Source organism: Diplotaxodon limnothrissa, linkage group LG9 (genome assembly GCF_057381915.1).
Source record: "Diplotaxodon limnothrissa isolate DT_005_m linkage group LG9, D_limnothrissa_male_GT1.1, whole genome shotgun sequence".
Taxonomy (NCBI): Eukaryota; Metazoa; Chordata; class Actinopteri; order Cichliformes; family Cichlidae; genus Diplotaxodon; species Diplotaxodon limnothrissa.
Window position 1 is genome coordinate 20,679,367 of NC_140604.1, and position 24,050 is coordinate 20,703,416.

General features: G+C 42.2%; 2 protein-coding genes across 2 annotated transcripts in view; both read left to right on the plus strand.

Moving 5' to 3' along the window:
• Positions 1-9,458, plus strand: part of dnajc13 (dnaJ homolog subfamily C member 13) — a 31,324-nt gene extending 21,866 nt beyond the window's left edge. Inside the window, exons 28-56 of the mRNA XM_085362828.1 lie at positions 731-835; positions 1,180-1,382; positions 1,506-1,590; positions 1,682-1,836; positions 1,954-1,999; positions 2,090-2,244; positions 2,370-2,571; positions 2,662-2,777; positions 2,951-3,029; positions 3,127-3,262; positions 3,393-3,577; positions 3,723-3,797; positions 3,905-4,024; positions 4,123-4,518; positions 4,624-4,737; positions 4,831-4,947; positions 5,042-5,219; positions 5,309-5,400; positions 5,481-5,580; positions 5,681-5,755; positions 5,870-5,982; positions 6,107-6,276; positions 6,374-6,416; positions 6,501-6,674; positions 6,764-6,943; positions 7,065-7,205; positions 7,286-7,429; positions 7,522-7,621; positions 8,430-9,458. Of these exons, the coding sequence (XP_085218954.1) occupies positions 731-835; positions 1,180-1,382; positions 1,506-1,590; positions 1,682-1,836; positions 1,954-1,999; positions 2,090-2,244; positions 2,370-2,571; positions 2,662-2,777; positions 2,951-3,029; positions 3,127-3,262; positions 3,393-3,577; positions 3,723-3,797; positions 3,905-4,024; positions 4,123-4,518; positions 4,624-4,737; positions 4,831-4,947; positions 5,042-5,219; positions 5,309-5,400; positions 5,481-5,580; positions 5,681-5,755; positions 5,870-5,982; positions 6,107-6,276; positions 6,374-6,416; positions 6,501-6,674; positions 6,764-6,943; positions 7,065-7,205; positions 7,286-7,429; positions 7,522-7,621; positions 8,430-8,527 (3,897 nt within the window). The 3' untranslated portion in view covers positions 8,528-9,458. The remainder of the gene's footprint in view (positions 1-730; positions 836-1,179; positions 1,383-1,505; positions 1,591-1,681; positions 1,837-1,953; positions 2,000-2,089; positions 2,245-2,369; positions 2,572-2,661; positions 2,778-2,950; positions 3,030-3,126; positions 3,263-3,392; positions 3,578-3,722; positions 3,798-3,904; positions 4,025-4,122; positions 4,519-4,623; positions 4,738-4,830; positions 4,948-5,041; positions 5,220-5,308; positions 5,401-5,480; positions 5,581-5,680; positions 5,756-5,869; positions 5,983-6,106; positions 6,277-6,373; positions 6,417-6,500; positions 6,675-6,763; positions 6,944-7,064; positions 7,206-7,285; positions 7,430-7,521; positions 7,622-8,429) is intronic.
• Positions 9,459-10,314: 856 nt separating this feature from the next.
• Positions 10,315-24,020, plus strand: topbp1 (DNA topoisomerase II binding protein 1). The gene is made up of 28 exons (XM_085362112.1): positions 10,315-10,594; positions 10,773-10,866; positions 10,960-11,094; positions 11,186-11,329; positions 11,411-11,592; positions 11,723-11,916; positions 12,001-12,177; positions 12,272-12,441; positions 12,577-12,740; positions 14,965-15,209; positions 15,338-15,672; positions 15,751-15,923; positions 16,312-16,523; positions 16,884-17,200; positions 17,295-17,480; positions 17,655-17,770; positions 18,257-18,380; positions 18,976-19,134; positions 19,291-19,387; positions 19,605-19,797; positions 20,147-20,370; positions 20,668-20,810; positions 21,052-21,145; positions 22,121-22,284; positions 22,525-22,653; positions 22,736-22,825; positions 23,201-23,362; positions 23,518-24,020. The coding sequence occupies exons 2-28, from the start codon at positions 10,780-10,782 to the stop codon at positions 23,644-23,646; spliced, it is 4,545 nt and encodes a 1,514-aa protein (XP_085218238.1). The 5' UTR covers positions 10,315-10,594; positions 10,773-10,779; the 3' UTR covers positions 23,647-24,020.
• The last annotated feature ends 30 nt before the right edge of the window (positions 24,021-24,050 follow it).

A 24,050-nucleotide genomic window follows, 5' to 3' on the forward strand; every position in this document is an offset into this window, starting at 1 on the left:
AATTGGTTTCTGTTTGTACTTCGTTTTGTTTTTAGATTCTGACTTTAGATGCGACAGTAGTCTTTTTTTGTTCCAGAAATAACCATATTTAAAAAAGAAGTTGGACGAGTTACCACTGTCGAGCATGATTATCAAGCTGCTTGTCTAAATGTATGGGTGTGATGCGCTCATGCACATACATGATTATACGTGCTCAGTAACAGACTGGCTGTGCCACATAAGAAGCTACCTTATTTCTTATAGTTTCAATGAAATGGTCAAAAAAGCAAGTGCACAGGGTCGAGGTTTAGTTCACAGACTTGAGTTAGCAGAAGTTAAGCCTAGCACAGAGGGATTGTCTCCAGAAGGCTTTGTGACACCAGTCAATGAAAGCAGTAGTGCCCCTAACTCCATTATTCCCTTAGAGTTGTTATGAAGGAGGAGAGTATCCATAGAGGACAAATATTTTTGTAGCAGGCTGTGAAAAGGCTTTGTAAAAACGACAATTGGGATTGACTCCATTTTTGAACCATCTACAAGTCGCCTACAGAGAGAATGGCATTTTAGCACTTTAACGTCAGCTTCTTCAGCCCCAGAGGTCAACACTTGTTAAAAAAGGGCTGTAGCATTTTTCTAATTTGTTTGATGAGCTCAACCGCACAGCCAGATGTTTTCAGATGAATTAAAATGGCATTGACTCTTGCGTAACTAATGTTTGCGCAGTTTCAAAGGATGTCTTCAATTTCCACAGAGCAACGTGTTGGAGGCAGCACCAGATATGAAGAGGGAAAGCGAGAAGGAGTGGTACTTTGGTAATGCAGACAAGGAGAGAAGAGGACCTTTCAGCTTTGAGGAGGTTTGTAATTAAAAAATATAACATTAGAATTTTACTTCAATTTTATTTGTAAAGTCATTTTATACAGAGAAGAAAATGCCACAGTACTCAGTGAACTGAAAAACATCCCATCAGTTTTTATCATTTGTGTTAAATCAATAAAACAAAGTACAATTATTAAATAAATTTAATTGAATATAACATTAGTGCATTACCTCAGTTACTGCAGTGCAACATTTTGTTCATTTTTGTTGATCTCATGCAGTTGTCTACATTTATTTCTGTGTGGTTTTGTCTTTGTTTTGAGTTGCTTAGTTTTCAGCTTCTATTTCTGCTCACCATTGTGTTTTATTTATCTTTTTCAGATGCAGGAGTTTTGGAGTACAGGTGTGCTGACAGCAAAGACACGCTGCTGGGCTCAGGGGATGGACGGATGGCGCCCCCTGCAGGCCATTCCTCAATTGAAGTGGTGCCTCCTGGCTACAGGGCAGGCAGTGATGAATGAGTCTGACCTGGCAACCCTCATCCTTAACATGCTCATCACGATGTGCTCGTACTATCCCAGCAGGTGGGACCCATTGAAATTGTCTCTATGGTTGTGTGAGCGCCAAATAAACCACCTGTCCTCTTTTACAACTTTATTTTATGTATTATATACAGTAGGATTTATTAATTGTTTTTCTTTACTCAGGGACCAAGACAATGCCATTATCCGTCCTTTACCTAAGATCAAAAGGATGATTGCTGACAATGCCTGTCTCCCACACATTGTCCAGGTAGTTGCACAATTCGTCTTGAAGTTGTGTCACATGACCAGATGATACTCATCACTGAACTGAATAAAATGCTTCTCTTTGTCCTCTGCAGCTGCTCCTAACCTTTGACCCCATTCTGGTGGAAAAGGTGGCCAATGTTCTGTACCTGGTGATGCAGGACAACCCCAACCTGCAGCGTCTCTATTTGACTGGTGTCTTCTTCTTCATCATGATGTACACAGGCTCCAACGTGCTTCCTGTGGCAAGGTGAAAGCACGGCGCAGTCAGCTGGCAAAATCTTTTCTAGAAAGGAGTTTTATAACAGTTTTGTGTATGTATGTAGTGTTGATACTGATGTCTGTGATTTTTGTCTGATGTCTTCAGATTCCTGAAGTACACTCATCTGAAACAAGCATTCAAATCAGAGGAGGTGAAGTTCCTTATATTTTACAATAGATGATATCCTTTGAATCTTAGATCCTTTTGAAAATGGCATTGACCTGTTGCGCTGTCTTCACAGTCTAAGGGTCAGGACATTGTGCAGCGTAGTGTTCTGGGACCTGTGTTGCCTGAAGCCATGGTGTGTTATCTGGAGAACTACGAGGCCGAGCGATTCTCTGAGATTTTTCTGGGAGAATTTGACACGCCTGAGGCAATTTGGAGCAGCGAGATGAGGTCAGAAGTAGTCTCTGTCTTGCGTAACTAGCTTACTTAAAGATCATGTACAGATAACTGCAGCAACAATAGACATTGTCTAATTTCTGAGAGTTTTAAAAGTTTCTTTTTGAATTCTGTTTCAGGCGGATGATGATAGAGAAGATAGCGGCCCATGTTGCTGACTTTAGCCCCAGGCTGCAGAGCAACACGCGGGCCCTTTACCAGTACTGTCCCATCCCAGTCATTAGCTTCCCTCAGCTGGACAATGAGCTCTTCTGCAACATCTACTACCTCAGACATTTGTGTGACAGCACCCGCTTCCCTGACTGGCCTATCCGAGATGCCGTACGTCAATATTGAAAATTTTCTACTTTTTCTTTTTTGTGTTTAAAATGTTTGGTTTTTAAAAGTATCATGATTTGATTGTCCCTTCAGGTGAAGCTGCTTAAAGACACTCTTGAAGCCTGGAAGAGGGAAGTGGAGAAGAAACCTCCTTCAATGTCTGTGGACGATGCCTTTGAAGTCCTCAACCTCCCCAAAGGACAGGGGCAGTGAGTGTTGTTGTTTTCAAAGTAGCAGGCAACATGCATTACATTTTTTACTATAATCATAGATGTCTATATATAGATAGATACAGGTATATAGAGAGATGTATAGATATATAGAGAATGCTTTGAGTTGCTGTCATTAAATGCACCCTCTTTTTTTGGCTTTTTGTCTTTAGGCACGAAGAGAGTAAAATCAGGAAAGCCTACTTCAGGCTGGCACAGAAGTACCATCCTGACAAAAACCCAGAGGGCAGAGTGCGTACAGTCATCACCAGCTCTACAAAAATGACTTTGCTTAGGTTAAAAGTAATTATGAATTTGATTTCAGCAACTTTTTTTTAATGTGTTTTAGGATATGTTTGAAAAAGTTAACAAAGCCTATGAGTTCCTCTGCACAAAGACTGCGCGAATCGTGGATGGCCCCGACCCAGAAAACATCATTCTCATCCTCAAAGCCCAGAGCATCCTGTTCAACCGGCATAAACAAGGTTTGTTTTTATTGCTGTTTATTCTATCTCCTGTAAAACATAGCCTCGCAGTATGCAAGAAGAGAGAGTGAGAGTTCCTTCAGCTGCAGTCTTTCAGCTAATGCTGCTGATTCTTTCACTACTTCCTCAGAACTGGAGCCTTACAAATATGCTGGTTATCCCATGCTCATCAAAACAATCACAATGGAGACGGAAGATAATCAGCTTTTCTCAAAAACGTCCCCTCTTCTCCCGGCTGCTGCTGAACTCGCCTTCCACACTGTAAACTGCTCGGCTCTTAATGCAGAGGAACTGCGACGGGACAACGGCATTGAGGTATTAAACGTCTTAAAAAGCTGTGAAATATCAGGCAGTTTAAGGGAAATAAAAAATGTACTTCATGTGGTTATGTGTAAGTATGCTGGGGCATGTGGAGAAGCTGTGGTATGTGAATAATGAAATTGTGCTTGTTTTTATTCAGATATTGTTGGAGGCTCTGTCTCGGTGTGTCGCTGTATTAACTGCGTCCAGCAAGCCTGTTGACATGGCTGTACAGGTGATGACAAAACACATGATTTCCCTTTCCTTGCAGTCACATTTCTGTATGTGCACATTTTGATCTTGTCATTTTATCACGCTTTCTAAATGCCAATCGTACCACAGGTGTGTGGGCACATCTGTAAGTGCTACAGTGTAGCAGCTCAGTTTGAGGAATGCAGGGAAAAAATCATCGAAATGCCCAATATCATCCGAGACCTCTGTCACATCTTGTACTATGGAAAGGTCAGTCTTGCATCTTCTGTGTGTGCTTTATTCTTCTTTTTCTTTTCAGCAGTTTGAACTAAAAATAGCAATTTCCAATTTTCCTCGCTTCCTCTCAGGGTCTCTCAAAGACTGCAGCCCTGGCGGTTCAGTGCGTCAGCTCCTTTGCGGTGGATTTCTTCCTACAGACCCATCTGTACCACGCTGGTGTGCTTTGGCACCTGCTGGTCTATCTGTTCAACTACGACTACACTCTAGAGGAGAGTGGCGTGCAGGCTAGTCAGGACACAAACCAGCAGGAGGTCGCTAACAACTTGGCCAAACTCAGCCTCATAGCCCTGAGCCGTCTGGCAGGCTACACACCAACGCCACAAAGCCCTGATGGAAACAACCCTGTTTCAGAGACCAATGGCATAGAGGGTACGCCTCCAGAGAACCCCACTATCCGAAAGAGCTTAGCAGCCATGCTGACTCCATACATCTCAAGGAAGCTGGGCACGACATCTCCCGCTGAGGTCAGTTGAATATGTTGCTAAGTAGACATTAATGGACGTTGCTAAGCATCAGTGAGCAGAGGCCAAATGCTGTGCTCAAAGCAAACTTCTCTTTTTTGCGTTCAGGTCTTGAAGTTGCTGAACAGTAACTCGGAGAATCCCTACTTGATCTGGAACAATGGGACACGAGCCGAGCTGCTGGAGTTCCTAGAGATTCAGCAGGAGGGAAACATCAAAAGAGTAGGAATGACTTACAAGTGCTTTCAGACTGCCTTTCACGATAAATGATCCAAAACTGGAGTGAATCACGCAACTTCTCTGGTTTCTTGGCAGGGAGAAAATGATAAAAGCTTTGGTGCTGAGTTTGTGTTCAGTGATCACAGCAAGGAGCTCATAGTGGGTGAGATTTTTGTCCGAGTCTACAATGAACAGCCATCTTTTCCACTGGAGGTGAGGAGAAGAAAGTATTAGACAATTAGGACCAAATTCAGGTTTGGACTTTTAGTAATCCATAAGTAACTTGTTTTACAATCTCTGTCTTCAGTACCCAAAAGCATTTGCAGCCAGTCTGCTGGACTATGTTGGCTCCCAGGCTCAGTACCTCAACACTCTGCTGGCCATGAGTCAGAGTAACAAGGTAGAGTCCCAGCAGCACGCTGAAAGGCTTCGCTTTGCTGAAATGGCTTTAGAGGCCCTCCGTAATGTCATCAAGAACAACCCTGGTGAGCTTCCAGACTGACTGACGTTATGTTTATTTAAGTGCTGTGAGTTTGGAGCTTCTTTCTAAGTATTTCTCTTGGTGTAATTACAGGATCAGAGTCGGAGTGCATCGGTCACTTCAAGCTGCTCTTCTCCTTGTTGCGGGTTCATGGAGCTGGTAGAGTGCAACAGCTGGTTTTGGAGGTAGAGATCAACAGGTCTTGGGTCCTTACATGTACTTACTGTGAATCCCTGGATTGTTATCATATTGGTGTCTTCTGCAGGTTGTGAATACAGTGACATCAAATCAAGAGTGTGTGAGCAACATCGCTGAATCTCTAGTGTTGTCCAACCTTCTGGTGCTGCTGCACTCACTTCCTTCCAGTGAGAAAACACAACTGACTGTCATACTCTTTGTCTTTCCTCTTCTCCCTATCCCTGTAATGCATCTTCACACACTGAAATACTCCTTTGTGTCCTTCAGGCAGGCAAATGGTGCTGGAAACCCTCTATGCACTCACGTCTAACACGAAGATCGTCAAAGAGGCAATGGCCAAAGGTCAGTGTTCTACTGTTTGTTTGTTTTTGTTGTTGTTTGTTTTTTAGTGATTGCTGGCTACATTTATCTGAATTTTGAATCACAGATGTTTCTGTTAATCTTTATGTCCTGCAGGTGCTCTGATCTATTTGCTGGACCTCTTCTGTAATTGCACACACCCCCAGGTTCGCACACAGACTGCAGAGCTCTTCTCAAAGATGACTTCAGACAAGCTGGTTGGGCCAAAGGTCAGATTGGAGTTAAAAAAATAAATAAAAGACTTAATCACTCTCCTCTCCCTTTTACCTTATGATGTGTCGCAACATATCTTCAACTCACTTTTGCTGTTTCATATTCTGCTTTCTCTTTTAGGTGCGTCTAACACTGATGCGTTTCCTCCCTGGTGTATTCATGGATGCCATGCGGGACAATGCTGAGGCAGCAGTTCACATATTTGAGGGAACGCACGAAAACCCTGAGCTCATCTGGAATGACAGCTCAAGGGAGAAAGTGTCTACTACTGTCCGGGAGATGATGCTTGAGTGTGTGACAAACACTGTTTTAACCAGATAAAGAATAGTTAGACACTCTAATAGGATGTTTTATGTCTTGTACTAAATCACTTTAAATCTTTTCCAGGCACTTTAAACAGCAGAAAGATAATCCTGATGTGAACTGGAAAGTAAGTATGAAAAGTCATTATTTTAAGTTGGTGTATCTGTAGGAACTATGAATGTGAAACTAAACTCCTAATCTGTGTGCTCAGTTGCCAGAAGACTTCACAGTGGCTTATGGAGCCGGACAGGGCGAGCTTGAAGTTGGTGGAGTCTTCTTGCGCATCTTTATTGCTCAGCCTGGGTGGGTGCTACGCAAGCCTCGAGAGTTCCTGGTGTCACTTCTGGAAACCCTGACTGAGCTCCTGGAGAAGAACAATCCCAATGTGAGCTTCCTAACTGAGAAACAACAGTACAAATTTCTAGTGAATGCAGAAGTTAGACTTTTTCTGTCTTATTCTGTTATCTTCTGCAGGGTGAGGCCCTGGAGACGGTTACCACGGCGGCAGTTTGCCTGTTCAGCACACAGTGCCAGCTGGCCGACCAGGTCCCTCCTTTGGGCCACCTGCCTCGGATCTTGGCGGCACTCAACCACAAGAACAATGCCGTGCCCAAGAGCTCCATCCGCCTCATCCATGTACTTTCAGATAATGAGGTAAGAAACTAATTTTAATGCAAGACTACAAAAAATCAGAACCATCTTAAGCCAGTTTAAATGTTTTATGTAAAAGTGACACCTCACCCACATCAACTAAGATATGCTTTGTTTCGTGTAGCTGTGTGTACGGTCCATGGCTTCTCTGGAGACTATTGGCCCTCTGATGACAGGGATGAAGGTTCGGGCGGACATGGCTGGATTGGCTTGTGAAGCTCTCAACCGCATGTTCCAGAAGGAGCAGACAGACCTAGTTGCCCAGGTGCACTGTCACCCTTGCTGTTATTATCCCTCACTATGTTTCATGTGTCCTTAATGGAACTTTCTATAACAACTTAACAGGCTCTGAGGGTGGAGCTGGTTCCATACCTCTTGAAATTACTGGAAGGAATCGGCCTGGAGACGTTAGAAAACCCTTCAGCTACTAAGGCCCAGATAGTTAAAGCTCTGAAGTCCATGACTCGTAGTCTACAGTATGGAGAGCAGGTATGATCGAATTATTAAAGTCATCGAATGATTGGTATGATTGTTTATTTAACAATCAAATATTTGAACTCTTGCTTGTTTTTTTTCCATAGGTGAATGAAATTCTTGCAAAGTCTTCAGTATGGAGTGCCTTCAAAGACCAGAAACACGATCTTTTCATCTCAGAGTCTCAGACTGCAGGTTACCTGACAGGTAAAGTTTTCTTTTTTGCATATTAGAAGAGTGATTAACCTGAATAACAAGCTAAACTGTTAAAATATAAAGTGCTTTAAAAGGTAAGTCTTCTGCATCTTTCTCTGAGCTGATGATGAATCTTAATGCTTTGCTTTACCCTAAAAAGGCAAAACACCTTATGGCTGACTCCTCACTTATGCTTAAACCCAGCTGTCCTATAACTTCCTGGCCCTTCCCTTCCTCTTTTTTCCTCCACATTTCCTCCTCAGGGGTTTCCACTCCTTCTCTCCTGGCCGCCAGCAGCCCACTGCGAGGTGGGCTCTAGACTCCTGAACTGGGCCCTCACAGCCCTCCTCTCTTTTGCTCTGATGCAGGTAGACCGTCCTGGCTCCTACCGTCATTCCTCTTTACCTCCATCCTGGCTGCACATGCCATTCTCCATTCCCACCCATTTCATCTTACTCACACTGAAAATAATTCATTACCTCTTAACACCCGTTCTGGATCCTCAACAGTGTATTGGAAAACAGCCAGCTTGTGTTATGTATGCAATATGTAGCCAGCACATTTTAAAAGGCTGAAATGTAGAGTTACAAGTGAAAAACATAGAAAATAGAATCAGATTTTCTAGAAAATTATCCATTAGTTGTTTACACAGTAGTCAAACTAAATTAAGCCCATGGAAAACATTGTAGCCAGTGTAGCGATCATCCCATCCATGCTTGGTGTCTTAGTGTGTAGTACATCATTCTAGCTCCCCATTAGCCCTGCATCTATCCTTGTAATTTACATCTGAACTGTCTCTTCTGCCTTGCTGTCATTGTAGGTCCAGGAGTAGCAGGTTACCTTACAGCAGGAACGGGCACCACAGTAATGCCCAACGTCCCACCCCCTGTGGACAATGACACTGGAGACCAAGGCTGAAGGACACGCACACTGAAAGGCTCAGGCACCCAGAGTGCAGCTTCACGGCCGCAGCTCAGAGAGGGACTGTTCAGCTCCCCACATGAAGGGGATGTTGAGAGGAAAACAAAACAACTGAAAAAAAGACGAGTGAGAGAGCGGGCCGTCATTGACTGTCACCAAAACCTCTGCGACACCTCCTGCAGCGTCACTCTGCTTTGCCCCTTACAAATGACACTCAAGTCTTCAGAAATGCTTTGTTTTAATGGATGACCACATTTGTTTAGTTTCTGTTCTACTTTTCTTATTTCTTCTAATGACAGAGAAGAGTTTACTTTTTGTATGAATATATTTTTTACTCTTGATTTTTTTTTTTCCATTAGACAGTCATGGGAAGACTGAGGCTTCTTTTTTGTTAATTTTTTTTTCTCTTTGGCATATTCTGATTGGCTACCTTAACCTTACATCTCTGAGGCCTCATTTGTGACGAACAAGCGCACAGGACCTATCCACCACTGAAATAAACATTTTGTTTACTTGTCTATATTAACGCATTCTCATGTGGAAAAGAAAAAAAAAATCACGGGACATGAAGAAATGGATGTGTATGATTTCTCTGGCCTATTTCTCCAAAAGAAAATGCCACTTTAACCCCTTAGACTTCTGCTGACCTCTGGTCTGCTTTGATCAGGTCAGCTTCAGTCCTCTTCTGTCAAAGATGACACAGAGCTCTCATAATATCCAGCCTTTTTTTCCTCTGATCTTATTCATACTTCATTCTGCTCTCTCTTTGAAGGCTACCCTTTTCTGCCTCATATTTTTTAAAGTAACTCTCCCCCAGAATGCAAAAAGCACTAGAATATTTATGAGTGAATAATAACCACCTGAAATGAGCTTCTGCTGACATGACGAATGACATTGACTCTGATTACCAATCTATGTGAAAGACTAGTGCAATTTGTGAAATGTTCAATGTAATATTACGTATATAAACTTTATATTGAATGTACATTGAAAAAAAAAAATCAGTTGACACTTGTACATAAAATTTTAAGAATAAAAGGGAACCCACAGTGTTGTTCTACTTGTTTTTTCTGTTCACAATAATTATAGATGTTAAGTCTGTTGAGAGAGAGAGAGAGAGATGAAAAGGGGGGCGGGTATGTATCAAAATATTTCTCAATCCAATCACTTTTGCAGTTAAATGTTTTTATACAAGAATCAATGTGATATACTTGAGGCCTCAGGCAATATGTTTGTTTGCTTATAAGTGCAAATGTTTCATAGAGTTATGTCATTTATATTATGTCAATCTATTTGAGAACCATAACTTTTCACGGATGTGGATATTGAATTTATAGTGGATTACACCAGCTACATAGATGCCATGAATTAGGGACTAGGTCTCACCTCATAAGCCTGACCGTAAGTCAAGGAAATTCATAAAAATTGTCAATACAGCTGCCATTGAGGGCAATGTGAATAGGGAAAATGTGCTAAAAATGAAAACGGTTTTAATATATTTATGTCAGAATTTAAAAAAAAAAACACGGTCCCTTCAGTGAAGTTTTCAAGTTTCTAATTTTTAAAACATTAATATATAGTTTATCACCCCCAATTCGCTTTCTAATGTCTGTAGCGGAACCTTTGAAACGTTCACTCCAGTCGGTCAGATTAGCAGGTAACGCCGGAAGTTGCGCCAAAGGCGCGAACACTATCAACAAAGATCACAATTTATATATCTAAACTATTACGATTAAATTGTTTTAAAATGTATGTCAGTTAGTTAAACCCATATCTCGGGACTGTTGGTTTACGATAACATGAGCAGTGGTAGTTTTTGGATGTTTTTATGTTGTAACTGAGCTACATGCAGGTTTGAACGTTAGCTCGCAAGTTTATGTTGCGCAGCTAACATAAAGTCAGTGTAGGCTTTCTAAAAAGTGACAACAGACTTCACAAGCGTCAACTCGCTGACAAGCCGCACTAAGGTAAAACTAGCTTCATATGACTAATCAGAGTTTATACTGATTCCCGTCGGAATACACAGACTGTCTTTACTGGCGCTCTTGAGCTCTTCTATTAAAGGTAAGTAACTAGTAAGTTATTATTTTAAGCTAATAGCAGGCTTGTGTTGAATGTATGGCGGTGCTTAAGGTGCTTAGTCATAACTTAATCTTTGTAGGTGATCATTTTATATTTGGATGCTACTGCTAAGGCCAGCCACAGCCATTATAATAAATGCCAGGTCTTGTCGCTGGTACAGGGTCACCATGTCTAAGGCAGAAAAAGTAGCCTTCATTGTGAAGTTTGTGGAAAGTGAAGGATCAAAAAAAGACTGTGCTGCCAAAGCTTATGAGGTAAGCTCTACTGCCTGGTCCAGTCTTTCTTCTAGTGTTTACTGTCTCTTTGTTTTACAAATTGGTAATCATGTTTGTCTCCGGTTTATTCAGGCCATTTTGGAGCTGCAATCTGAAAAATATTTGAAAACCATCACAGAAGATGATGTTTTGCGCATGGATAAGAAGGACAAGTCTCTGTTTGTGTTCACCAGTTTTACATCTCCAGCCTTTCTTCACTGCAAGAAGGTTGAACTCTACACTTTTAAACAGTGAAATGTCACTCCTGAGGCTCTATCAGAGATTGACTCTTGTTTTGTTTTTTTTATTTCTTGTGCAGCTTGGTTGCAGAATAGTGAGTCCACTGGTGGTGTTGTACTGCCTGCAGCAACAGCGTTGTGTCCCCAAAGCAGAGAAGCCTGTCTATAACATGGCCATGGCTGATGTCACCATTTGCTGCACCAGTATGGACAGAGCAATACGGGTAAGAGATCTGCTATATACATTTTAATAAAATATGAAGCACTGAGACATGTTTATGTCCATACCTTCTCTCACACTCCAGGAAGAGCTGATGGATCTGGTGCAGCTCATGGGTGGATGGGCCTATTCGGATCTAAACGTATCTGTTACACACCTGATTGCAGAAGAGGTGGGCAGTAAAAAGTACCTGGTAGCAGCCAGCCTCAGTAAACCCATCCTGTTGCCTACGTGGGTTAAAGCCTGCTGGGAGAAATCACAGGATAGGTATGTACTGTGATTTACATGGCTACATCTATTAAATGAAGACTTGTGTTTCCTGTTTGATACAAATTCACATTTTAAATCACTGTACATTTACAAAAACATGAATGGTGTCTCTGTACTGCTTTTCCAGTCTTTTCAGATATACAGACCTGCCCTTAGAGGACTACCTTTGCCCTGTGCTGCGTGGCTGTAGTGTTTGTGTGACAGGTCTGTCCAGCACAGAACGCAAAGAAGTACAAAGACTTTGTGAGCAGCATGGGGCCAACTACACCGGTCAGCTCAAAATGAATGAGTGTACACACCTCATTGTTAATGAACCAACAGGTAAGTCACCAGTATTTTTTAAAAAAATGATGTAATGCCATCATTTGTGCGTCATTGATTGTCATCGATCGTACTTGGTTCTAGGTCAGAAGTACGAGTGTGCTCGGAAGTGGAATGTGTATTGCGTGTCTTTGCACTGGCTCTTTGACAGCATAGAGAAGGGCTACTGTCAAGATGAGAGCAGGTACACTGTGGAGCGCAATGCTTCAAAAACCACTCGACCACACACTTCCACACCTACTGCTACCAGCAAGAAGGATGGTGAGTCGCATTTGATAAGATGATAAAGGTTTTCCACAGTAATTCAGAACCTGTTTGTCTTTAATGATTGAAGAGTTATGTTTTTCATTTCCAGAGGGTCCGTCACTGTTGGGCTTGAGCAACATTTCTGTGAACACTAGCAGAACAATAAACGACACGGCTCTCACCAATAACAGCACTGTCAGCCACCTGGAAGCTCCAGACCCCATAGAGAGTCTGGATCTTACTGTGTGCCCTGCTGATGATTTATTGGATGGCTGTAAGGTAAGTAGATGGTCTGCAGTTTTCTTTTTATAGAGATTTTATGTATTTCCTCTTTCAATTCTGTAGTAGGAGTTAGTTGAGTCTATAAATGATAAACTTGAGGCTTTCTGTCATTTTGTGTTAAATGTCACACAGCTGTATCTGTGTGGCCTGCCAGGGAATAAACTGGAGAAGTTACGGCGTCTTGTAAATGCTGCAGGAGGTCTGCGCTTCAACCAACCCAGTGAGGAGCTCTCTCATGTGGTCATGGGCGAGCTGGACCAGGACCTCAATAATTTTCTTTCCAAAGCAACTCACAGGTCTGAACTAAAGAGCTTTAATAACCTTCATGATATTTATATCCTCTGTATTAATACAATAACTTGGAGATTCTAATGTTTCCTTTCATACCAAAATATGTTTGGTTGGACTGCAAAATAATTTAGACTAAAGGCTATTACACACTGAGAAATGGAGATTCTAGGTTTATCCAATTCTCAACAGAATTCAGCAACAGGGAGAATTGCGTGCTTTGATCCAGGAGTGAAAGCTCTATCGTGGCCGCTTTTTGCCCACTTTAATATCCTTTCTGCATGTATTGAAACAGCAGCTTTATAGTAAAAAAGTCCAGATGCAAATGGGTCCATCACCCACTGACTCATTATAATACAAAAAGTAAGTCAAAGTAACCATTGAAGAGCTAAAATCTTATATTAAACAAGAATCTGAAACATTTGTCTTTAAAATAGTCGGTCGTCTCAGCTCTTAAACACAGAATGTTGGAAAAAAAAGTCTTGATGCATGCTCAATCATCCAGGTAAAATTGAAACTTAAAAAAAAAAAGTTTATATTTTATCTGTCTAACATTTCCACACACACTTTTTCAATGTAGCCTTTAAATCTTTCTCCCATAAAGATGACATTTAATGAGCTTCCCTGTACCCTTAATGACAAGTTTTGTCATCATAGGTCAATAAAAATGTGGTTTGATGACCATTAGAACAGGGTCTTAAATCTTCAACTACATCCCAGCTTTTTGGATGTCAGCATTCTCAAAAAAATTAAAAACACAAATATGAAAAAAGAAAGGCAAGGATTAAGACTAGAGATGGACCGATCCGATATTACGTATCGGTATCGGTCCGATACTGACCTAAATTACTGGATCGGATATCGGAGAAAAATAAAAAATGTAATCCGATCCATTAAATATCACGAAAGCACCTCACAAAACTTGCAACACGCCGTAACTCACCTCAGAACGTTAGCACGTCGGAGCAGTATGCATCACGTGATAGAGCGGCTGTGGCATGCGGGACCTGTCGGTGGTCTGGATAGCATGTGGAGCTTCGCTAGCAACCCGGCATTTCATCTCTGACAAAGTTACCCCGAGAGAAGTAAAGCAAGTGTGTAAGTCCATCTCTGAATGTTTGTAAAGCATTCCTGCGTTAAGCTTAACTAGCGACTGCCTCTCGCTCTCCGGCTGCTACTTCAATCATGAAACTGCTTAATGATCAGCTGATCGGCTTTTCTGTCGCAAGTCCGTGTCTCTTGTTTGTTTTTGGCCCACTTTGCACCAGAAAGAGGAAACCAGCGGCTGAACAACAGCAGCACGTTTAAGCTTGATCAGCTGTTGTTAGAATTTATTTAATATTACTTTCTACTCCAGGATCTTTTTCTACGTAGCTGACGGCTGGTAACTGTGCAGGGGCGGATCTAGCAAAGTTTAGCCAGGGGGGCCGATAGGGCATTAACAGGGAAAAGGGGGCACAAAGACATAATTTTCTTTCTTATTCTCATTTAAAATGTCGAGCTTTTAATTATTTAATATTTATCTGAATCTTACACCCAAAGTTTTAATCTGATGTAAAATGTATAGAAGTCCATTATTGTATATAGTAACTGTTAAGTCTAATATATATACCCTAGTAAGCTATAGTACTTTTTCCTTTGGGAAGGTACCATCTGTGCAGTCTGCAATTTTGTTGAAGAAAGATGTTGAATCTATTTAATATTTCTTGAAAAATAATTGATTTCTGTGCATTTTTTTTTTCACACTGCATCAAATTAAGGTTGATTACGTCGATTAAGCATCATGAGGTGGAGCGTGAGGGGTGGTTCCCTATTTTTTTATTTTTTTATTTTTGTTGTTGCTGGGAGTTGGAACCCTATTAGTTAGGTTGCTTAATATTTATGCTAAGTACTCTTTAAAATACCAGAATAGGGAGGATGGTGCAGGTTTGAGTTTATTAGATTGATCAGTATTGCTGTACTATGAAATATTTTTTTTTTGCATATAGGTATAACAGAATAGCTTTAGTGTAGTTGTTGTTTTAAACTTGAGTATGAACTTATACAAAATGCAGCAAAATATTTAAAAAACAGTTTTGTTGATTAAAAAACATTATATCGGATTCATATCGGTATCGGCAGATATCCAAATTTATGATATCGGTATCGGACATAAAAAAGTGGTATCGTGCCATCTCTAATTAAGACATAATGTGGTTAATATATAATTTATGTTCTCTCTGTAATTCACAGGCCCCATGTAGTAACAGTAAAGTGGCTAATAGACAGCTTCTCAAAGGGCACTCTGCTCCCAGAAGCCAGCTACCTCCACCCTGACTGTCTGCCTCCTGCTCCAGCTGATGTAGTGGTGCCGGGTTACCACACTCCCAAATCCCGGATCTCAACTGGTCCACCTGCTGGCAGCCCGAGCACTCCGGGGAGAAAGAAAGCAGACGAGGATCTACTGTCACAGTACATGGATGATGACCCTACAGTGAGTAAGTATCTGTTGCTGACGGTGTTCGTATGGGATCAAGAGTCTGTATAAGACAGCTGAATGAATAAGATTCAGACTTAGGTTAGTTTTACATATTGGTACAGCTGCTCATATCTGTTTGTGTTCCAGTTGATATGCCGCCTCCACCACCAGCAGAGAGTAAAAGCAGGAAGTCCATTAGTACAACTGCAGAGCTCCAACCTGAATCCTGGGTACCAAACCGCACTAATGGGACAGAATCCACCCTGCAGGAAGCCAGCGAGGCAGGACTGTTTTTCGGGAAACGTTTCCTTCTTGTGGGGTTTGGTACGGAGGCAGAGGCACAGCTCTCTCTGCTGGTGACAGAACATGGAGGCAAAGTGCTGATGGGCCGCTCCCGGGTTGTTGCAGACTATGCTGTGGTCCCTCTCTTGGGGTGCTCAGTGGAGGCCACAGTGGAAGAGGTGGTCACTGATACCTGGCTGGTAAGTTTGTTAATAGTGCTCCATGTTATGAGAGTGCCTTATGCTTTTGATTGACCTATTTCTCTCATTAAACCTCAGGTCATGTGTGTGGAGAAGGAGTGTGTCCTGCAGCTGTCCTCCCACCCTTTGTTCACTCCTGTCCCAGTGATGGACGGACAGTTTCCTCTCAAAGATTGCGTCCTCTCTGTCAGCCAGTTCACCGGAGCAGAGAGGGAGTCTTTGGTGGAGCTTGCCAAGCACCTTGGAGCCGAGTATGACTACCTTACATGCACCAGTCGTTATGTTTAGGCATAATATCCATAAACATTAACTACTGCAGGAACGTTTGATTAAACTTTTAAATTAGCTGGTATTTGCATTCATTATTATGCATGAACACTCAATGTGAAGCCAGTTGCTTTGTGTTCAGAGCAGTAATGAGGATGAATTTCTGTTTTCTGTACATTTTTCTATCTGTATGTGCTCCTGAGCAGTAGGATGATACAGCTGTTTAATAAAAGAAGAAGCTGCCCTGGCCTGTGTGCATTGCTGTAACTTAAATTCACTTGCTCTGCTGCATACTTTATAGCCCAGTCTTGCTGCTCATTAGGAGATATGTGTGTTAAATCTTTAAATTTGTTTTGTGTCTCCTTGCTGCAGCGTCCAGGATTATTTTGTGCGCCTGGGCAACCAGAAGAAAGGCATGCTGGCCAGCACGCATCTGGTGCTGCAGAGCCCCGAGGGCACAAAGTACCAGGCAGCAAAGAAGTGGGGGCTTCCTGCTGTTACCATGCACTGGATACTAGAGTCTGCTCGAACTGGGAAGAGAGCAGAGGAGGGAAGATTTTTAGTTGATCTGCCACCCTCACCAGGTTAGATAACTAACTTTGCTAGATCTGTTTTATGATCTGTAATTCTCAACACACGATATAAATTACATTAAATTAAACCGTATGATGGAGTTTGGCTGGAGTTTTAAGAGGCATTCATTTGTAGCACCAGTTTGACCTGATTGCTAATGACTACCACCAGAGATTTTCCTGGCTCGGGATGGGTCTTTATAAGAACGATAGTTTAGTTTTTATTGGTTTTTAATTTTAGTTTAGTTTTAGTTCCAGTTCGCTTAATTTATTAAATTCATTATGTTATTAAATGTAATTGTAGACTCAAGTTTGTCTAGTGTGTCATTGCTTATTAATGAGACTGGCTGTTTTTATTTTGTTCTTCCACAGAGAGGGATGAAGAGAGTTTTGTAGGTGGTTCGCAGAAACAGATTATGCCTCCAGCGGCTCGTTCCTCTCCAGAAATCCCTTTGTTGGGTCCCCGGAGCGGTAAGGCTGTCACTCCTCTGGATTTAGGCCGCTTTCAGAGCAAAGTGTTCCGATCTGTTTTGGATGAGATGAAGCCCAAAGAGGACATCAGCACCCCAAAACAAAACCAGGAGGGTGGCAGAAGGAACCCACTACAGAACGAGGCCTCCCTGCAGCTGGACACCCCTTCTCGTTTCCTCAACCGAGACCAGCTCTTCAGACCCTCTTTTAATGTCAAGGTTGGGATTCACTGAGCAGCTTACACTTCTGGCATTTCATGTTTGCTGATATTTGATTAATGTTTCTCTAAATATGTGTATTTATATTATTTAGGATGCACTTGGAGCTATGGAAACTCCGGGTGGGGCATCGAAACCAGGGAAGAGGATTGAGACTCCACTCACTGATGTCATCAACAGGAACCTGAAAGTAGCGCTGGCTAATAGCACCCGCAATAATGTCTCAGAGATGCAAGCAGTCTCTGCCAGTCCCCAGCTTGCAAAGACAGCTGAGAAGGAGGTAAACACTAGTACTGCTATACAAATGTGTTAGAGCCTGGTGGTTACAGAGCCACAGCACATCTTAGCGATTATCAGTGTTAGATTGAAGTACACACAGGTTTTTATTTCCCAGTCACAAACATAACAACTCAAAAGAAAGACAGACAAAAACAATATGGTGTTTGCGTGTTAGAGTCCACGAAAAGAAGCCGGGCCCCTGAATGGTGTTGTGGTCTGCGTGGGAAAGAAACTGAGCAAAATGCAGAGTGAACTAAACGCCATCGCTGCCTCGCTTGGAGCCGACTTCAGGTTTGTAAACTTTACTTAAGAGATTTTTATTGTATTTCATTTTTTTAAACCTTTCAAATCCTGGTTCTATCTGTCGCCACTCTCCCTCTATTTCGAGCTAAGCATGCTTTCCCAGTGTCAGCATTTTAAAACCACAGAATGAGAATTAATGTTTGGTTTTACCTGTTTGTTCTTATTTTTTCATCATATGACTTTTAGAAATGACAGTTTTTCACTTTGATTTCCTTCAAGTCTGAGCAATAAATCAGTTCCATAAACTGGGCTTACATAAGGATTAAGGCCAAAGTCCAAGTATACTGCTTCTAAATCATCATGACACCTGTACAAAGAATGGGTGAAATGTTTTGCTTACTGATCACGAATTATCAAAAAGTAACCCATCAATGTTGTAAGAAAGTCCTGGAAAGTAACACTTTATCAATTGATTTTATTTTTTGCAAATATGATGCAAACGGTACAAACATATCTTTGCTAACTTCTTTTCAGGTGGGCTTGTGACGATACAGTAACACACTACATTTACCAGGGCCGTGTGGGGGACAACACCCGGGAATACAGAGGAGTGAAGGAGAGAGGGCTCCATGTGGTCTCCCAGTACTGGTTGCAGGCGGTGGGTTTCCCAGTAGTGTAGCGTTTTCTCACTGATTTCTAATCATTTGTGACAGCTGATTAAGTCTGCTGTGTGAAAGTGATGCTGTGTTCGTGTTATTTGAAGTGATATAAGGTAGTGTAAAACACAGTACACTGTTGAAGCCCATCCCAGTATTTAGTGGGTAAGAGGCAGGCATCAGCTGATCTGCAGAAAATTAACACACACATGTTAGGAAACAATTCAGTCTTTAGTTTCTTTCAACCTGAGCACATAAACCATGCCTATAAAAGGTTCAAGCCACATGCTTCTGTTTCCTTTGCTTAAACAAGCATTTAGAGAAATTACGTCTTCATAAAGATTCACAAAGCTGCATTAAGATGCAATTGATTTCATTTGGGTATTATTTGTATTCTCCTGCAACATTTCACCCGGGGGAAGCAATTAGCATCTCATCAACAAAAGCAGAATACTAAATGAAAAACGTCTTTGATGTGTAAATTCAGAGGCATCGTCGTTTCAGTGGTGTGTCTCCTCATAATTGTTTTATTTAGTTACGTTTTGGTGTGTAGATAAATACTGTGTGCAGTAACGTGTCTGTTTTCATCCTGTGCAGTGCGCTGATGAGCAAAGGCACGTCCCGGAGTCTCTCTATCCTTTCACCTACAACCCTAAGATGAGTTTAAACCTGAGCCAGGTGCCCAGCAACTCTCAGAGGTCACCACCTGTAACACGAACACAACGCAAAGACATCAGGGAGACGAAGGAAGACGAGGTGGGTCTGATTTGAAAGTCAGAGTTAGTGGGGGACCTGTGTTGGTTTAGGATGGAATTTCTCAGGAAAATCAGGATGTATTGTTCAATTAATGCTGGGATGTCACAATTATCTTTCTTTTCCTGTTTAATTGATCTTTAGTTTTCTTTGTCGCAGTTTGTGCACAATCCCACACAAGAAGCTGCAACCCAACGCCGTGTGAGTGATGGAAGCACAGACCAAGAAGAGATGAATGATAGCACAGAAAGGAGGGGTGAGTGTCTTTTCTGTTGCTGGTAATTAAATCCACTGAGCTTCTGCATGTACTTGAAACGAGTCTAAGACTCTCAAGGCTCACCACCAATCTGCAAATCTGTCCATAACTTCTGGAGTAATCCTGACAAACCAAGCCTGTCACAGAAGTAAAAGGTCTTCAGTATACATGGTTGTATATGAGGTTTTACATATTTTTTGCTATCCTGATATTTTAGAAACGCTAGAGATGAGAGAGAACCTGCAAAGACAACTGCAGGAGATCATGTCAGCCACTAAACTGACGACAGGGAGGCGTACCTCAGTCAGGCTCGCTAGGATGGGATCCGGAGGGGCAGACTTGGGCCCCCACACACCCGAAGGGAGCAGAGTTGGACGGAGCGGTAATAGACGGACTCTAGAAGCTCTGAGGTATGAAAGAAGCTGCTTATGTTAAAACTAAAAGAAGCTTGAATCTCTTAAGGAATCTGGCAGCAGCTCAGGGCGTTTTGCAGAGTCCACTATAAAAAATTTAAAGTGCTTTTTTATTTGTTTTAAAAAAAAAAGTGGAAGGTGCTGTATGCATGTTTGGGTACAGAGCTGTGGTGACAGCAGAAGAAATAGTAAATATCATCATTTTACCTACAGAACTATGTTAGCAGTAGGGGCGCGTTGAGCTTTGAAAAGTCCTTTTGTGTTAAATTCAGGATCTAAACCATATAAATACCATAGATGGTATTCTTTTGGCTTCACATAGCTGACTGCTCTGTTGTGATTTCAGGGTTCCTCGAGAAGCGGCTATGGACATGAACACAGAGCCATCCCAGAGTGAACAGATAGTTTGGGATGACCCCACAGCCAGAGAAGAGAGGGCCAAGCTCGCTGATAATTTACAGTGGCCTGGAAGCCCATCGCAGCACTCTGAGCCCCTCGCTCCTCCTCCAACTGCAGACAGCGGACCACAGCTAAGGGACTCCATGACGGACTCAGAGCTGGTAGAGATGGGTAAGAAATGAGGATCCAGCTGCACCAACTGTCTGAAAGCGTACAATGGGCTAAATTAATGCATAGAGGGGTTTACACCTACCTGGACAGATAAAGAAGATTTTGAACTGTGAATCATGCAAATGAAAATGAAAGGTCTAAGCTTTGGGAGGATGTAGCGATACGGTGAAGAAGTGGTGCATCTTAGTATAGAGCTCTCAAGTTAGTCTCAGGTCTATTTAAAGTCTGTGTATGCATATAATAGGGAAACACTGTTTCTGATATGTTGGTAACATTTCACCGTTGTCGCTCCCGCAGCTGCTTGTGATGTCATTGAGCAGCACATGAACAAGAAAGTCCTGACGCCTCCTCCCGAGGAGCCAGAGAATGACGTCCTCACTCCTAAAGCTCCCAGCATTGCTTTTCCTCTCGCCAACCCCGCAGTAGCACCAGAACCACAGGTGAAGGGTTCGAAATTTGCACTGACAACAACACGTGAAGCTTTAATCTGGTCTAAATGAAATTTAATTGCTCAGCATTGTGTAACACTTCTCTCCACTTTCCTGCGTTACGCAAACAGCTGCATGCTGGTGCTTATTCAGTTACATAATAATGAACTGATCATTTGTACTGCGCAGTGTACAATCTGTACGTCTCTTTCAAGCAAAGTACTAGTGCTAAAAGGTTGTTTATTTTTCTCAGGAGAAGAAGGAAGAAAAACAACCTCCCAGATTTCAGCTGTCCTCCCTCAGCCCCCAGGAGCGCATTGATTACAGTCACCTCATAGAGGAGCTTGGTGAGTCTCCCATCTAATTAGCGATCTAACGCTGTTTCATCGTGCTGCAGTACAAAAGGCAGCACATCAGAGGCTGGAAGTCAGAGGAGCTAATCCCTGATGACTATAACTGAGGATCTGCCTCCAGGATATGGAAGTAGTTCCTCCAGCACTGTTTCCTCTGTCAAAAAAAGCATGACTCAGATCTTCACTGGTCATGACAAGTTATATCATTATTAAAACTTTCACACTGTATTTCTGCCTCAGCGCATCTTACTAGCTTAATAGCTTGACAGCCGTTCATCTGCTAGGCTTTAAACTTGGTGGGTGTATTGCTGGGAACTGAAATAAGTGCAGCGTTGAGTTTGAGGTTGTTAGAATAAACGGTTGTCATATATTGGCTAAAAGTTCACTTCGTTACCAGCATTTCCCCTACAAGACGTGTTTGTTTGGCTGTCTCTGTGAGGTCATTTACTAACAGTAAAGCATTCTCAGTCCTCTTACACATGAGTTTAATCTTCACTAATTATTGGCAAACCGTAATCCAAAACTAAACCTGTTTCAACCAAACAAAAAGTTGCATTCAACCAATGTCTGCTACACTGATAATGTTGCATTTACTTCATCAGCCATAAATGCTGAAAGACCAGTCTGTTTCCACCGTTTTTGAGTTGCACATCTTCTCTTTCCAACCTGTAGAATATGAAAATACTCACTGGGGTCAGCGATCACATGTGAGGTCATGGAAAATGTGCTGTGATCCAACCTTTCGAGATCCAAACCAGTTTACCAGTTTAAAATAGGTGCACAGATGGTGACTATATCCATGGTGCTGGAAACATGTTATCAGAGGGTCTGATAGAGTCAGTGGAATAGGATAAACTTCATATTTATATTGCATTTTCATGCCATTCAGTTATCAGTGTTGCAGCCATAATCCCTGCACAGGCCAAGTGTACCATGTGTGTAGTTTTCTGTCTCTGTCTGTTGCTGTAGGTGGTGTAGTCTTGGATAAGCAGTCTTTTGACCCCAGCTGCACACACATCATCGTCGGGACACCCCTGCGTAATGAGAAGTACCTGGCAGCGATGGCAGCTGGGAAATGGATCCTGCACCGCTCGTACCTGGAAGCGTGCCGCTCTGTGGGTCTCTTCATTCAGGTCAGAATCCGAAGAGCAATCTTTGCCACACGTAAATATGATAGAAAGTCTGGGAATGTGGAATATAAGCGCTCGGATAACACCAATACTTTCAAGGAGAGTCCTTCATGCAAGTATCACCACACAGCCGTCATCTTAGGCTGTTATTTTAGACTAGACAAGGAACGGGTCACTTCTAATAAAAACCACAAAAAAGGTTTTCTTGACTTGTCCCCAAAAATCTCCAAATCTGTGATCTAGGAGGAGGAGTTTGAGTGGGGCAATAGCTCCATCCTTGACGCATTGCCCTCCATCACCTCCCAACAAAAGAGACTAGCGTTAGCCGGCATGCGCTGGAGAAAAAGCCTGCAGGGTCACTCTGAACACGAGGTACGAGCAGGCTCATACACACAATAAAAACCACGGCTCTGAGGCATTTTGTGTTCTATAAACAGGCATTTGTATTTTTCAGGGCGCCTTCAGTGGATGGACAGTCATGCTGAACATCGACCAGAGCAGAGAATCGGGATTCAGGCGGTTGCTGCAGTCTGGCGGGGCGAAGGTTTCTCAGTGCTTTTCTTTTCTGAGACACATCCAGGAGCATGCAGTCTTTAGCCAAGATAGATTAGCATCCTAAAAGTGTCTTAAAACAGCAACAGCTTCAGTAGGTTGATATTTATTTTTTGATATAATCTTTAGAAATGTCTGTGATGTAAAATTTGGAATCCTTGATAAAACTGAGCTAGTGAGTCAAAAGAAAGCGAGGAGAAAAAAAAAGAGCTAAGAAGATGGGGCTGTTGTTTTAGATGGAGGTAAATAACCATCACAGCAGTATGCTGAAGGAAAGAATTGTGTTGTTTGCGGGTTTACGTTTGTCTGCTTCATTTGACTTCTTTCCACAAACACAGCAAACACACAGTCTGTCATTTCTCTGCAGGTCCTTCCTGGTCCCTCCCCATCCATGTACAAAGAGGCCACACATCTTTTTGCAGACTTCAGTCGACTCAAACCCGGAGACTTCAGAGTTGATGTTTTAGAGGCTACCTCACAAGGAGTCACATGCCTGAAGCCAGAATACATTGCAGACTATCTCATGCAGGTTAGCAGGGCTCTTCATTTATATATTCTCAGCTGAGTCTGATGCTGAATTTCTCACTTGAAAGACGTTTGATGTCTTCCATGTTGCAGCCCACACAAAATTGAATGTTAAAGATGGATTTTTAGCAATGGCCTTTTTTCCCATCTTTGCTTAAGGAGCCAACACCACCCATCGAGCTGTACCACCTGACTGAAGCTCCCTCTGAAGAAGCTCCAGGCACACCGTCACGTAAACGTAAAGCAGCAGCAGAGACCTCCAGGCTGAAAAAGAGCCGTGTGAACTGAAGTTACATATCTTAAATATTTTCAACAATGTGAAGATGATTGTAAAAAAAAAATCCCTATTTTTTATGACCTGTATGAAAATAAAATAAATGTAGCACCTGTATTGTAATACTGCATTTTTCATAGAGCGCCCTGGAGCTGCTTTTTGCACCGAGAGACTCTGCTTGTGATGGATGAGTTGATGAACGTCTGCAGAAAATGTTGAGTCACGTTTTGTAATTGCATGCGATGCTACTCTCTGGCCTGTAGAGGGCAGTAGTGTGTCAGTGCATGCCTCAGGTCTGATTTCTCAGCAGCAGAATGTAAACTCAAGTCTCCCAAGTGCTGTTTTAACATTTATATATTTAATAACTTTACTTATTGTTTAGGATTTTTTTGGGGGGGTTAACCAAGCCTTCTATGAT